This window comes from Budorcas taxicolor, chromosome X (genome assembly GCF_023091745.1).
Source record: "Budorcas taxicolor isolate Tak-1 chromosome X, Takin1.1, whole genome shotgun sequence".
NCBI lineage: Eukaryota > Metazoa > Chordata > Mammalia > Artiodactyla > Bovidae > Budorcas > Budorcas taxicolor.
The window spans coordinates 112,259,615-112,275,452 of NC_068935.1; the positions used below are offsets into that span (position 1 = coordinate 112,259,615).

General features: G+C 38.5%; 1 protein-coding gene across 1 annotated transcript in view; it reads left to right on the top strand.

The window, feature by feature from the left end:
• Positions 1–15,838, top strand: part of DMD (dystrophin) — a 2,235,978-nt gene that overhangs the window by 1,662,773 nt on the left and 557,367 nt on the right. Inside the window, exon 54 of the mRNA XM_052663429.1 lies at positions 6,611–6,765. Coding sequence (XP_052519389.1) covers positions 6,611–6,765 — 155 coding nt within the window. The remainder of the gene's footprint in view (positions 1–6,610; positions 6,766–15,838) is intronic.

Genomic DNA, 15,838 nt, shown 5'->3' on the forward strand with positions numbered 1-15,838 from the left:
TGGGAAGTGGTGCCTGAGTAGAGAGAGCAGGAGGGTAAGGGAACCCAGGAGAACTGCTCTGCCACGTGACTCATGGTCCTGGGTTTTATGGTGATGGGATTAGTTTGGGGGTTGTCTCTGGCCAATCACTCTGACTCAGGGTTCTTCCTGGTGGCGTGCACATTGCTTAACCAAGATGGACTCCAACAAGGAGGATTCTGGGAGATTGGTAGGACATGTGGCATCTCCTTTTTACCTTTCCTGAATTCTTCCTGTTGGCAGTGGCTTGTTCTGTGTTCCTTACCAGGACTTCCTGTCCTAAAATGACTCATGCAAATGGTTACTATGGTGCCTGACCAGGGTAAGCGGTTTCAGTCAGTGTTTCCCCTCACAAAGGGAGACAGAGGAAAGGAGGTAGCAAAAGATGAAAGTGGATATTTATGTAAGGATCATATATTTGAGGGAGAGGTCATATACCCAAGGAGGGACATTTGAACTTCATCTTGTAGATAACAGGGAGCCATTGAAAGGTCTAACAGAGGTGTAATGTGGTTAGTATTTGTATTTTAAAAAGATTGCTTGAGCAGCTATCCAAGGATGGAAGGTCTGGTTTGAAAGTAAAAGGAGGGAACCAATAAAAAAGGTTACTGCAAAGTCCAAGTAAGAGGTGATGAGGGCTTAAATTAAGGCAGTAGCCATGGAGGTGGAACATTTGGATATAAGGGCACATTGTGATATAACTTCCTTATGGGTTTGCTCCAGCCTTCTTCACCAGCTGAGGATCAGCCTACACTACAGGAGAAGAAGGTTGGGCTAGGGACAGAATCTTTATGAATACCCACATTAAGGGACAGGCAGAAAAAGGAAAACTTGAGCCTTTAGAGTATAGAGAGGACACCCAAAGAGAGGGGACCAGGAAGGATAGAGCCTCAAGAAGGACAGAGCAGTCAGTAGCACCAGTTGCTGTCTGGAAATCAAGTAAATAAGAACCTAGAACTGTCCACAGACATTGATCATTGCTGACTGAATTGGTTAACTATTTTCGCAAAAATGTGGCATGACAACCTCATGACACTATTAGCATACAACTATAAGCATGTATTTCTTAAGTTTGCAGCTTGTCTGGGTGACATTGCCACACATAGCAGGTTGAGTGGAGTGCCTCTCCGTCACATGTCACTCATCCTTCTCCAGTGATGGGCAGGCCAGCTCACTACGTGTTTGATAATGGCAGCTGTGCAGAAGGGCCAGCCCCAATGCAGAAGCACGTTTTCAGCCTCTGCTTGTGTCATGCCTGTTAACATACCACTAGACTTAGGCAAAACAAGTCATATGGCCAAGCTCATTGTCAAGGCCGGGAAGGTCAGTTGTGCCTTTTGTAGCAGAAAATTCAAAGTCACACGGCAAAGGACATGGATACAAGGTGGGGTAAAGAACTGAGGTCAGTAATCCGATTTGCCACAGTGACTTCCTTCAGAATAGTTTTACTGAGGTGGCAGTGGCAGAAGCCTGATTTTGATGAATTGTGCAGTGGCGGGAATGTAATCAAATTGAGGCAATGAATGAGTGAGTATTCGCCTTTTGAGGAGCTTAACTGTGAAGGGAAAGAAAATGATAGCAGATTTTGTTGCTGGTTAAAGATGGGGAAGAGGCTCATGTTTGAAAGCTGTGGAGAAGGATCTTGCAGAGAGGAAAGAGGCTGAAAAGACAAAAAAGGGAGTGCATGGAGGAATAGGAGGAGGAGTGTCAAGTTGGAGGAAACAGTGTCCTTCAGCACAAGTCAGCTCTTCCCCTGAGACTGGAGAGAAATTTATGCTTGATGTTAAATTGTGTGTACTCAGTCACCCAGTCGTGTCTGACTCTTTGCAGTCCCACGGACTGTAGCCTGCCAGGCTTCTCTGTTCATGGGATTCTTTAGGCAAGAATACTGGTGTGGGTTGCCATGCCCTCCTCCAGGGGATCTTCCTGACCCAGAGACCGAACCCAAGTCTCCCACATTGGCAGGCAATTCTTTACCACTGAGCCACCAGGGAAGCATGCGGAGGGGGTTTGGTGGATGCATAGTGCAGATACACATGGCACAGTGCCTGGAGAGAGGCAGCCAAAGGGCAGAGAAGATTTTCTATATTTAAATTTGTCTTGTCTTGCCTTAAAATGTGAGCTTTATTTCACACAAGCAATTTGATTTTGATTTTGAGCTCATAACACACCTAAGGCGTAAGCAGTATAAGGAGCCCCATCCTGTTTTACAGACAACAAAGCTGGAACCCAAAAGGTTGAAGGCTTTAAGATCAAACTGCAAGACAATGGCCAGTCCAGACTCCCTGGGAAGATGCCTTTTCATTACTCTACATGGCTTTTCATGATGTTCCTTTGAGTGAGAGCCATTAAAATTTTTTTAAATCAAGTTCACCTAAAACAAACCTGAAGTTCACTTGTGGGTGAACATCCCAAAACACGTTTGATAAGAATACTTAAACAATACTCAACTTGAAAGTTCTAATTGTAGGTCTGCATACTCACAGCTTCCCGGGTGACTCAGTGGTAAATAACATCGCCTGCCAATGCAGGAGATGCAAGAGATGTAGGTTCAATCCCTGAGTCGGGAAGAGGCAACCCACTCCAGTATTCTTGCCTGGGAAATTCCATGGACAGAGGAGCCTGGTGGGCTACAGTCTATGGGGTCGCAAAGAGTCGGACACAACTGAACACACACACATGCTGCAAACTCACATTTATCTTCTAAATTAAAGGGAGTCTTTTAGAGGTACGGCATTGTAGACAGTGTCTATGAGGTAGTGGGTCCCTTTCTTTCATTGAATGGAGGCTCACTGTGGTGGCTGTAGTGTGGCTCATTAAAAATAGCAGTAGCAGTAGTGGTAGTAGTAGTAGTGATTATAACTAATACTTTTTTAATGCTTTGGGTATACCAGGCACCACTCTCTTTTCCCTGGGTTTTACAAATTTATCCTCATATTAATCTTTCAAGGTAATAAATACTGTTAATATACATATTTAATAAAGGGGGAAACTGAGGCACAGAGAGCATAATTAATTTTCCCATTTGTCACATCATTAGTAAATGATCAAGTCAGGATTCAGAGCCAGCAGGCTCATTCTGTTGCCCAAGCTCTTAAATACTCTTTCCCTTCCTCCTTTGTTTTCTCCCATGTTGGGTCAATATTCCTAAAAAGAGTTCTGACAAAGAAAAAAGAGAAGGTAAATGTTAAAAAATTTGTATACTCAAAATTCTTGAATTCAACTTGTGCCATAATCCATAATCATTTTCTCTGTCTAAAATACTGTGTAAATACAGAGTACATATTGTAGCAGCATCATATGAGGTTTGAATATGAAAATTTCTTTCCTGGTTGGGGACACAGTCTTATAAGAATTGAGCATTTTCTATTCTTCATAGAAAACACACACACAGGCCTCCAAAATCATCTTTTTTTAATAAGCTAGTGCTCACAGTACTTTAAATTTCTTCATACACCATGATCGCCACACAATTCCCTGTAGAGTATACCATTGTAAATGGAATTCAGAAGGAAAAAGAATGTGTGTGAATTCCATTGTATTTTGAATTTACACTTCTGTGGCCTGGCCTTGTCCCAGGACTGAATTTCACCGTAGTAGGCAAAGCTGATCAAGGTCATTGTTCATGTTGTGAATGATACTTGGCTAAAGCCCAAGGTGATCAACATAATAATACCTTAGGAAGAAGGGAAACCTGTCTGTTCTGTCTTTAAGGGAGAAAAGGGGGCTGCCTTGAGAACCTTTGAGTTTAGATAAGGGCCTAAGCCCTGTCAATGTGAGTCAAGGTCAGTGGGATTTTTTTCTTTTTAATCCTACATCACAGCAAAACCTGAGCAGTATGCAGTGAAGGGCAGCATTCAGTCAAGATTTCCTTAGGTATAAAAATTTAAATTTCAGTATGAATACAAATTTGAAGCAAAATATATGGCCTGTGTATTCTTCTCTTTCAAGCATTAAAGTATACAAAAAAACTCTGGTTTGAAGTCAACCCTTACTGTTTTATTACCTTTTCCTATGAAGTCTCTAATTAAATTTTACCCTGCTATGTCCTTCAAGATTCTGGAAAATTCCAGCATACTTTTCAACTTCTACTTTTGGAATTTTTTATGATCTATAGATTCAAACCAAAGAATATATCTCTTATATCTAAACTTTCAAGTAGTTACCCATGAGTGAGAGTTGACTTCCATGATTGGCTTTCCTGGATAAAATAAATGATTTTAATTATACTTATTAAAATTATAATTAGCGTTTTATATTGCTAAATCTCCGGGAGGAGGAAATGCCAACCCACTCCAGTATTCCTGCCTGAAAGTTCCCATGGACAGAGGAGCCTGGTGGGCTACAGTCCAAAGGATTGCAAAGACTTGGACATGACTGAGCAACTAATAAGCGTGCACACATTGCTAAATCTCTACAGATGCACTCTTGGTTCATAATAGGTGATTTTTTAGTATTTGCATTTTTCTTCCAAAGGAATTACTTTACAAAAAGGTAACTAAGTTATCAGTGTCAGTTTTGTAGTTTCTTATGCTGCCAATTAGAGCTTTAATAGATGATTGATAATAAGCTCTTCTTTTAAGCTCTGAATACCATCTTCTGGATAAGGGCCAATTGGGCTTTCATATCTTAGTGTACATTACTTTTAACACTGTAGGTTAAAAGTGGCTTAAGTGAAGAGGGAAAGGGGAAAAGGTAATTTCGTACCGTTGGAAATTTCTAGAAAGACAGTCTTTGGTGTGTGTGTGTGTTTCACCTCAGAAAGGCTTTTGTCCAGTGTGAGGCTATAAAAGTGGAAAAGGGGTTTATAAGGAGAAGCGGGTATTCCACAAAGTTAAATTTTAATTACTTTGTAGTACAGTGACTATACTCTATACCTTTAAAAATTGTCTCTCTTCTTATAGCAAAACTTAGTGATGCTCACTTTAGTTGGTTGCTGCTAGTTCAGTTATCTGGGTCTATTTGCTGTTTGTAATAAATGCAATTTTTTTTTTTAAATTCTAGAATAGACTGTTCTAATTAACTGAGAAATGCCAGATTGCATACTGACTATACATTTTCAAGGAACAGGAGTCTACTCAAATATACTGAAACTATGCTGAAAGTACTAGTATCTGATTTTCATCATCATAAATCGTATTAACATAAAAGAACACATACTAAAACAAGAGCAATTACTGTTTTCACAAACAACACTTAGTTTCAATTTTCTCGTTTCTCCTTCCAGTTCATGTCAATGTACTCTTACAGATTTAAGAAATATAGTGAAGATAGAAATTGTGTTCTGTTTTTGTCCTTAGGATTTCTGTGCACATTTACTACATATTAGACCCTTGGGTTGATGTATTGTCTTATTTTAATGTCCTCTCATTAAACATTGAAATTGTTTCTCATTTTTTACTATCTTAGTTAATGAAGATCTTTATTCCTATAGCATAGTTCTTTTAAATATTTTACTAGGACAAAATATTAAAATTAGATTACTGAGTCAATGGGAATAAGCATTTGTATTTCACTTGATATGTATTGTCAAACTGTCCTAATAGACACCATTCCCAGAAATAGGATATGAATGTGCTAGTTTGGCTACAGTCTTTCCAGCTTTGGATTTTATTTTTTTAAACTTAATTGGTGTCAAATTGTAATATTCTATGTTTTTCATTTATTGGAAAGTTGATTTTTTCTTTTTCTATAAAAATAGCTGTTAATTCTTTTTCTTGTTAGAATTACCTGTTATTATTCCTTTGTCCATTTAACCCACCATGTTGGATTTGGTATAACTGTCTCAGTAATTTAATAATACTATAATGTTTACAAGCCTCTCCCATGCATTTGAAGCAATGTTTAATAGAAATGTGGGGTTAATATGCATCCAAATGAGCCTATCATTGGTTTATTTCTTTCTTTAGTATATGATATTTCAAGTGATAAAATAGTGATACATGCTTTGATAATACTCAATTGTTAAAGATAATAAAAGAAAACATAGATCATTTGGTTTAACACAATTTATATATTTAAATTTTTATTCTGATTTTAAAGTAGAATAGTTGTAAGTATTATGAATAAGCCGATCGTTTAAAGAAGTTCAAAACGAGAATAACAGCATTTTTTTTTTTTGAAGCTCAATATTTTCTGTATGCAACTTTAGTTGAGTGCCAGTAGATGGCACTAATTACATAAACAATTCAACAAGTTAATGACGGGGGTGGGGGGGTAAATACATGTGTTATTTTTTTCTGTTCAAATTTTGGTATATGTCATATATTCAACAATGATTTGGGAGCTTATTTTTATAGTTTGTTCTCTCCCATGATAAAAAGACAATTAAGCCAAGTTTGTTTCCAATTAATTGCTACTAAATTGAAATACCTGATACTGAGTATTGCTCAAGATGCTGCATTTGAAAACTTTTGTCATGAAAAGTGGGTTAGCTTATATTGTCAAGATTGACTAAACCACACAGGGTCAGTGAAAAGCAGTCATGCAGACACGCTCTGACCCAAAGATTCAGAAGTTACTTATGAGAAAGTCCAACTAGAGATTTCAGAGAAAAGTGACATTCATTCTCTTTTTCCATGTGCATCTATAGCAGTTGGCCAAAGACCTCCGCCAGTGGCAGATAAATGTAGATGTGGCAAATGACTTGGCACTGAAACTTCTCCGGGATTATTCTGCAGATGATACCCGAAAAGTACACATGATAACAGAGAACATCAATGCCTCTTGGGCAAGCATTCATAAAAGGTATGAACGCCATTATTTCTAAAACTATTTGCTGACTTCCATGATGGGGTGGTAACCCCGGGTGGACAATGCAGACTTGCTTTCCCATCCTGCTAACCTGGGGCTTGCAAGGATCCAAGATGAGAAATGCCAACTAAACTCGCATTCTTTCTCAAGTCCTCTTATTTTAAAGATGAAGGACCTGAAGATTGGTGAAATCAAATGACTTGCCCACAGTCAGAAAGGTAGTGACATAGCTGTGCAATTAGACAAAAATAAAAGATGGATTTGTAGGTAGATGAGCCATTTACCAGTCTGCTTTGAGAACTCTATCCAAAGAAATATTGTTCTACTCCATCACGACACATACTGCCCCATCTTTAACCTGCAAGTAAGTCATTTTGGGGTTCATGATGGAGTTACAGCTACCGATGGTGCCATCAATGTATCTCACTCTGTGTACCCAATGGGAAAATTTGTGCAGTGTAACATGACACATAATTTCATTTCCCATTATATACCTAATGACAATCAATGGCTCTTAGAGACACCATCTCTTCAAACTAGGTCCTGTCTCTGTATTATCTAGTCTTAACCCCTTGGGCTTTTCTTTCATTAGCATTATCCTAATTATATTAATAAAATTATAAACAAAAACATGAATTATGTAACTAATTGTTAAATGATTGTCCTTCACGTTAGTCTAAACTCCTTGAGGACAAAGGCTATCTTTCTTATTTGACATATCCTGAACCAGGTGATACAGTAGGGAGCTGGTGAACATTTGTGTTTTTCTAATTGAAATGTAGCTGATGTACAATGTTATGTTAGTTTCTGATAAACTACCTAGTAATTTGACATTTGCACATATTATGAAATGATCATTATGATAAGTCTAGTAACCATCTGTCCCCATACAAATGTTATAACATTATAACAATGTTATTCACTATATTCCTTGTACTGTATGTTATATCCCTATTGCTTATTTATTTTATAACTGGAGATTTATACCTCTTAACCCCCTGCACTTATTTCACCCCTTTACCTCCTCTTCCCTTCTGACAACCACCCATTTGTTCTCTGGCTATATGACTCTGTTTTCATTATGTTTTGTCTGTTTCATAGATTCCACATATGAGATCATACAGTATTTGTCTTTGTCTAACTTATTCACTTAGCATGATATCCTCTAGATCCATCCATGCTGTCAAAGAGGGCAAGATTCTAATATTTATAGCTGAGTAATATTTCAACCTAGATAGCATATTAAAAAGCAAAGACATTACTTTGCTAACAAAGGTCCATCTAGTCAAAGCTATGGTTTTTCCAGTAGTCATGTATGGATGTAAGAGTTGGACTATAAAGAATGCTGAGCACCAAAGAATTGATGCTTTTAAACTGTGGTGTTGGAGAAGATTCTTGAGAGTCCCTTGGACTGCAAGGAGATCCAACCAGTCCATCCTAAAAGAAATCAGTCCTGAATATTCATTGGAAGGACTGATGTTGAAGCTGAAACTCCAATACTTTGACCACCTGATGCAAAGAACTGACTCATTTGAAAAGACCCTGATGCTGGGAAAGATTGCAGGCGGGAGGAGAAGGGGATGACAGAGGATGAGATGGCATCACCACCTCAATGGACATGAGTTTGAGTAAACTCCGGAAGTTGGTGATGGACAGGGAGGCCTGGTGTACTTCAGTCCATGGGTTTGCAAAGAGTCAGACTGAGCGACTGAACTGAACTAACCCAAAAGAATCTGTGATTTGCCAAGCTAATTTGACTCATGCCTCTAAAGTTCTTCCATGTTTCCTTCTCACATACACTCTACGAAAATTCATCCACTTGCGTAGTTTCAGTCTGCTGACGACTATCCATTTATACCATTTGCAGCTGAGAGTCATCTTTGAATTTCAGACCAGCATATCCGATTTACTTCTTTTTATTGTGATGTCCCGTAGGAATTTCAAACTTAATAGCCCCAAAGCTGAACTCATCTTTTTCCTCTTACAACCTCTTTTTCCAGATGCAACCTGCTTCTCTTTCTGCTTCTCCAGGTCTCAGTGTAAGTGCCATTTCCTCCAGGAAGCCTTCCCTGACTACCAACCCCAAAGCCTATACTCTTTTGGCCCCCTGTTATTGTGCTTATCTCACTACCCTGTCCTTAAGTGTTTGCTAGTCTTTGTCTCTAAGGAGAATGTTTATTCTGTGAGGGTATACACAGTGGCTGTTTATCGACCATATTACCTAGCACTTATCTTGACACACAATATCTCCCCACAAAACATTTTTTGGTTAAATAGGGAATTGAACAAACAAACAGACAAAAATAACTGTTAATGTTCTGGTGTGCCAGTAACTCAACACAGAAGAAAAATGTACCTATTAGGATCACTTTCGGTTTCAAGTAACAGAAAACCCAAGTTCAATAGCTTACCTAATGGAGGTCTGTTTCTGTCACTTAAGGAGAAGTTCAGAATTAGGCAGGTGCTGACATGAGCACAGTAGCTCAGCAATGTCAGCCCCGAAGGCTCCTTGTTCTTCTTGGCGTTTCATTCAGAATATATGCATTCCAGCAGGAAGAAGGGGCAGCAAAAGGGGCAGTGCTGGTGTCAAGAAAATATGGCTTTCCCAGGAACTTTTGGGTCAGAACTATGCCCCCAAACCACCTCCGGTATCTAGGAACTGGGGTTGAGCCAGCCAGTAGGGAGTGTCTGCCATGAAGGGTATAGAAGGAAGAAACTGATCAACTCTCATGGTGTAGCTGGGCAGCATGAAATTCCCTGGAGAGACCACCAGTCAAATCCGAGTAAATACAGTACAGTCATGTAGGTCATATGTTCATGCACAATGCACTCTTGTAGGATTGTCATAACAGTGGACCATTTGGGCTTGGTGTTGGTTCTGGTCACTGTGAAAGGGCACGAGGAGAGCTGGATTCTCTATTGACTAATGATGCCTTTACATGGAAAGTTCACATTCTATGTATGCTATATGTGTCACCTGCACAGATTAAACCATATTTTACCTGACTCCATCTTCTTATATTTTATATCCTTATAGATTGTATGCTAGATAGCTAAAGAACAAGAAAACTCTTTATGTGATCTTTTGTATTTTGACCTTTTTATCCAGTATCTCACCCAGCTAAACCCAGAAGTGAAGGAACATCACCAGCATCCCCTAGATTGGTGCTGTTCAGTAGGGTAGACACTAGCCTTAGGTGGCCATTTAAATTCAAATGATTACAATTAAATAAAATTTGAAATTCATTTCTTCCAGCTCATCAGCCACCTACCATGTGCTCAGGAGTCACCAATAGTGAGTGGCCTCCCCATTGAACAGTGCAAAATTGAACATTTCCATCATCACAGAAACTTTTATTGACTCTCCTGCTTTAGATCATCTTTGTTTCCATTCCCCTATGCAGTTTAGCATACATATATAACAATTGCATACCATATTACTTTAAAAAATAGTTTTTGGCATGTTTTGTAAATGAAAAGTATTTCCTTTCAAAGTGGTTCATGTTATTCCATTTCCTTGCTTGTACCTTTGTCTTCTGTTTGTCCATTTTCTAGAGTTGATGTTTAACATCTCAAAAACTACAACTATCCCAGAATATAAACACTTTGACTTTTGTTGTTAATCATATAAACATAATTTTAAAAAAAAAATTATTGATATTTGGGTTTGGGGGAAAAAGTATGTCATGACTTTGAAAAATATCTGTAACCAAGACTTCTTAGGTAGGAGAAACTGTTTTGAAAACATTCTGACTACATCATTTCCCATGGTTCCAATTTTACCACTGAACACTGATACATTGCCTGCACTGAAACTTTCCATCCATATGGATCAGTTCAGTTCAGTTCAGTCACTCAGTCGTGTCCAACTCTTTCCGATCCCATGAATTGCAGCACACCAGGCCTCCCTGTCCATCACCAACTCCCAGAGTTCACCCAAACTCATGTACATCGAGTCGGTGATGCCATCCAGCCATCTCATCCTCTGTTGTCCCCTTCTCCTCTTGCCCCCAATCTCTCCCAGCATCAGAGTCTTTTCCAATGAATCAACTCTTAGCATGAGGTGACCAAAGTATTGAAGTTTCAGCCTCAGCATCAGTCCTTCCAATGAACACCCAGGACTGGTCTCCCTTAAAATGTACTGGATGGATCTCCTTGCAGTCCAAGGTACTCTCAAGAGTCTTCTCCAACACCACAGTTCAAAAGCATCAATTCTTCAGCACTCAGCTTTCTTCACAGTCCAATTCTCACATCCATACATGACCACTGGAAAAACCATAGCCTTGACTAGACGGACCTTTGTTGGCAAAGTAATATCTCTGCTTTTTAATATGCTATCTAGGTTGGTCATTGGAGAAGGCAATGGCACCCCACTCCAGCACTCTTGCCTGGAAAATCCCATGGACGGAGGAGCCTGGAAGGCTGCAGTCCATGGGGTCGCTGAGGGTCAGACACGACTGAGCGACTTCACTTTCATTTTTCACTTTCATGCATTGGAGAAGGAAATGCCAACCCACTCCAGTGTTCTTGCCTGGAGAATCCCAGGGACGGGGGAGCCTGGTGGGCTGCCGTCTACGTGGTTGCACAGAGTCGGACACGACTGAAGTGACTTAGCAGCAGCAGCAGGTTGGTCATAACTTTCCTTCCAAGGAGTAAGCATATTTTAATTTCAACATATACAAAAACTCTGTGCATTTGGAAGCCTACATAAAGCAATAAAATCTTTACTTCAGTTTAAAATTTTTGAATGTTAAATAAGGTACAAAAAAGTATTACTCAGAAGTACTTTACTTTGGTATCATATACTGGCAAGCTGTAGTTCCAAGACATAATCAAAAGCAAAAACAAGCTAATTTTGTTTTGTAGTTTAGTGTTCAATTTAAGTTTATTAATTGGTTAGAGGAATCTTCAAATTCTATACTGACTTTGATGGGACCTTTAATTACCATTTTATACAGAGAAATACAAATAGCCACATGGACCTAAAATGACTTAATCTAGCATTCATGAATATTTTAAAAAGCTGCTTCTCATGTAAATCCTGTACTTTGGCAATTCATAACAGAACATAGATCATCATTGTGACATGTGTAGGAAAATATTTTGTTTCCCTGATCATATGCCGTATAGATATGCCGTTAACATATAAAGCCAGAAATGTGGGCCTTTTCAAGTTCATTTCTTTCCCTTCAGTCTCTGTGAATAGATATGAATTGGTGAATAAGATGATATTAGATGTGATATTACATATTATTATGAGAAGCCTCTAAGGATTAGATTTCAAGGACTGCCATCTGGCTGATGACTTTATGATGACACTGTCATGAGATTTCATTTCCTTATTTCTATTCCAGGATCACTCTTTAAACAAGAAATGAGCATTAACTCTGAATTGTCTGTCTGTAGCTATAGGAGGACTTCTCCAGCTACTTCAGCAAGGAGCAAACTCATCAAGTAGAGGGGCTGGTCCTAATACCAGCAAGTTCAGCATGACTGGCAGTCCTTCACAAAAGCTCCCAGATACCTGAGAAATCTCTCTAGGTTTTAAGAAAGATTTAACATGTATTTGTGTGCATGTATAAGTGTGTATATGCATATTCATGAATATATATGCACATATGCTATCCCTAAAATTGCATTTCAGTATTCTCCTGTCCACTTTAATAATATGCTTCAAATGTTCATAATTACAATTAAAAGTTGAAAAACTGAAGGATTATCATCTGTGTTCTTCATCTTTGGCAACAATGAAGCCCTTGTAAATCACTCCTTGCTTCTCTATTTCTAGGTCTTTTTTTCTTTTTCACTTTAAAGAAGGAAGAAAAGGGAGAAAAAATTGAGCCCTATATTGTGTGCACCAAAGAGCTACTGTAACTGAGTACTGGATCTCCTCTTTCACATCTTTCAGCATATTTGTTTTAGTAACCATTCTGCTTTTTTTCTCTGGGATTTTTCAATTTCTTCTTTCTTCTTGCTTCTCCCCTTCAGCCAACCATCATGTTCAAGTTTCCCTCATCCTAAAAGAACTTTTTTAGGATACCAACGTTTCTATCCAGCTATCCTTGTTTCCCCTTTACCACCAAAAAATTTTAAAGCAACAATTGGCATTATTATTTCCTATTCTTCAGCTTCCAGTTATGCTTCGACCCACTTCAATCTGGCTTCCCTTACACTACCACTTTCCTGAAGCAAGGACTCATTAAGATTGTCAAAAATTTTTATGATAGCTAGTTGCCCTGTTTTAATTTATCCATCTACTTGACTTCATTTTAACCTTGGTTCAGCTTATCAACTCTACTAGTTGAAACTTTCCCTTCTTTGATTTCCAAAACAATATTATCTTGTGATTCTATTTCTCTAGTAATACAGTAAGCATGAAGTGCATGGTGCAATGCCTAGCACATAGCAACAGCTCAGTAAATGTCATCTATCATAAACATTTTAAAAATTCATTCACTCAGTGAATATTTTAGTGCTGGGTATGTGCTCAGTAGGCTCAGTTCTTGGTCCAAGGTATACAGCAGAGAAAAGCCCTCCCCTCATGAAACTTACATCCTGGGAAGGAAGTGAGAAACAGACATTAAAAATTAAAATAGTTAAATGTATGGGATATAAGATTGTGATAAGTGCAACGTGGAAACATAAAGAGGGCAAGCAGTTGAGAATGTGTGTATGAGTGAGCATGGGGTGGAAGAGAAGGGTCATTACTTAAGTATGGTGGTTAATAAAGATCTCAGTAAAAGGGTGAGGTTTAAGCAAAACCTAAAGAACCTAAGGAAGTGAACCCTGTAGACTGTTGGAAGAAAAACAGTACAGGAGGGTTCTAATAACTGGAAATCCTCTGAGACAGGCGTATGCTTGGCTGGTTGAAGGAACCTTAATGAAGCCTGTATGATAGTAATGGGTCAAGCAAACAAGACTGCAGTAGACAAGGCGTTCAGAGAGGTGAGAAGAATCTGATTACATTGAGCCTTATAGGCCCCTCCATGGACTTTTGCTTTTACTCTGAATGAGATGGGAGTCATTGGAGGGTTTTGAGCAAAGGAATAGCATCTTTAACTTCTCTGGCCCCTCTGCAATAACAGACTGAAGGAAAGCAGTGAAACCATTAGGAGACTGTTGTCATAATTCATTCAAAAGACAACTATGATTTGGACCAGAATATGAGAGGTGAATGTGGTAAGAAATGGTTGACTTCTATGATATTTTAGGACACAGCCCAAAAGGTTTTGTAATGGTTTAGATTTAGGTATGGAAAAGAGGCATCAAGGAAGACTATGGAGCTTTTATCCTGAGCAACTGGAAGATGGGAGACTCACTGAGATGGAGGAGGCTCTAAAAGTAACTCATGTTTTAGGAAGTACATATGGACATGCCACTTTTGAGATGTCTATTAAGCATCGAGGTGGAGATGTGGAGTAGATAGCTGGCTATAAAATCTTAAGTTCTAGGCAATGACAGGGACCCAAGATACAAATCTGGGAGTTGTAACAATCATCAGTGTACACTCTCTTTGCTGTATACAACCTTTAAATCCTGGTGTTCCATTCTTAAATCTCTCTTTTATTTCTCTACACACATTTCAACTACCTTTGTCTGTCAACTTCAACTACCATTAAGACTCCTCAGTGTTTTTTTTTCCAGCTCACATGTTTGTCCTCTTCCCTAGAACTATACTTCCAGCCACCTCCCATTCATCCCCATCTGCATTAACTACAGGCTCCAAAATGTCTAAAGTGCCCCTGAAACAATGCATGTTTCCTATGTTTTGAGGGAAAGCATAACTTAATTGCTTAATTGTCTTTAATGCTGGAAACTTAAGAATTACCTTCTACTTTTTCCTCCCTCTCTGTTCTCTACTCATACCTGTATGAAGTTGGCTTCTAAATTCTGTGACTTCTACTGCAAAAATTTCTCTTAAGACTAATGCCTTTTCTTTATTCTTCTTCATCACCTCATCCTAAAGCCTCTTCACATTATACCTGGTAGATTGTGACCATGTTTTCTCTGTGCTCCCAACCATTCAATGTCTACACTCACTTGGTATTCACACTGCCCCAGAGTTATTTTCCTTAAAACTAATCTTCTGATTTCTCTTTCCTCTTAGCACTCTTTTTTTTTTTTGCCTCTTGAAATCTGATGGATGATATTTTCGTAGGTGATATATTCCCGAAAGCATGCCCCAATTTTTCCAACATCAGAAACAAACAAAATTGATTTATTTTCAGGGAAGAAAAACAAATAATACCACAATGTGTGCTTGTTTGTCAGTTTGTTTATTTAGCAAAGGGACAGGCATGTGAACTTCATAAAGTAGTCTTCTACTCTGTTCACAAAATGCTGTCCTTTCTCAAAACATTTTTGGAATTCCTTTTCTGGAACTCCTTGGGAACTGTTTTCTGATCTTCAGAAGACTGTTATGTTATTGTGTAGCCACACCTTGTATTTGGGGTAACAAACACTGTACTCACTAATTGTCTGTGTATTAAATGAAATGAAGCAATTCATCAGATATTGGGCACTAAATGGCTTTGGATTATTTCCAGAAACTTAGAAGATGAAGATTTACTGCTGCCCTCTAAGCTACGTAAAGAATATGATATGATGCTAACAGGAGATTTGTTGAAAATATGACTTCTTAAGTCAGAGACTGCCTATTCTATATTTGTAGCATGTTATGGTCATAAATATTAATGCTACAAAGGACCCTAAAGCCACCAGTTCAAAATTCTCAACTTAGAGTAGCCCTATTTTTAATCCCTCTCATGCAAAATATACCTTCTAGTCCATTTTTAGGACTAAAGGGGATTTGGTATATTGAAAAATTCAGTCCTTTAGCAACTCTTCTAGATACACTTCTTTTAGCAGTAGGAGGACATTTCTCTAGGCTTTTCTAGACAGAGTTGTATATATAGTTATAAGGCACTATGGCTTTTATACTGCTGAGACCCTGTCTTCTAAATGATTATGAAGCATAAGAATTCTCGCCATCTCACAATAGGATAATGTATTAATATACCTGTAATGCAAACCTTGGGGCTCTGGGCCAGTGAGTGTTGTATCCATG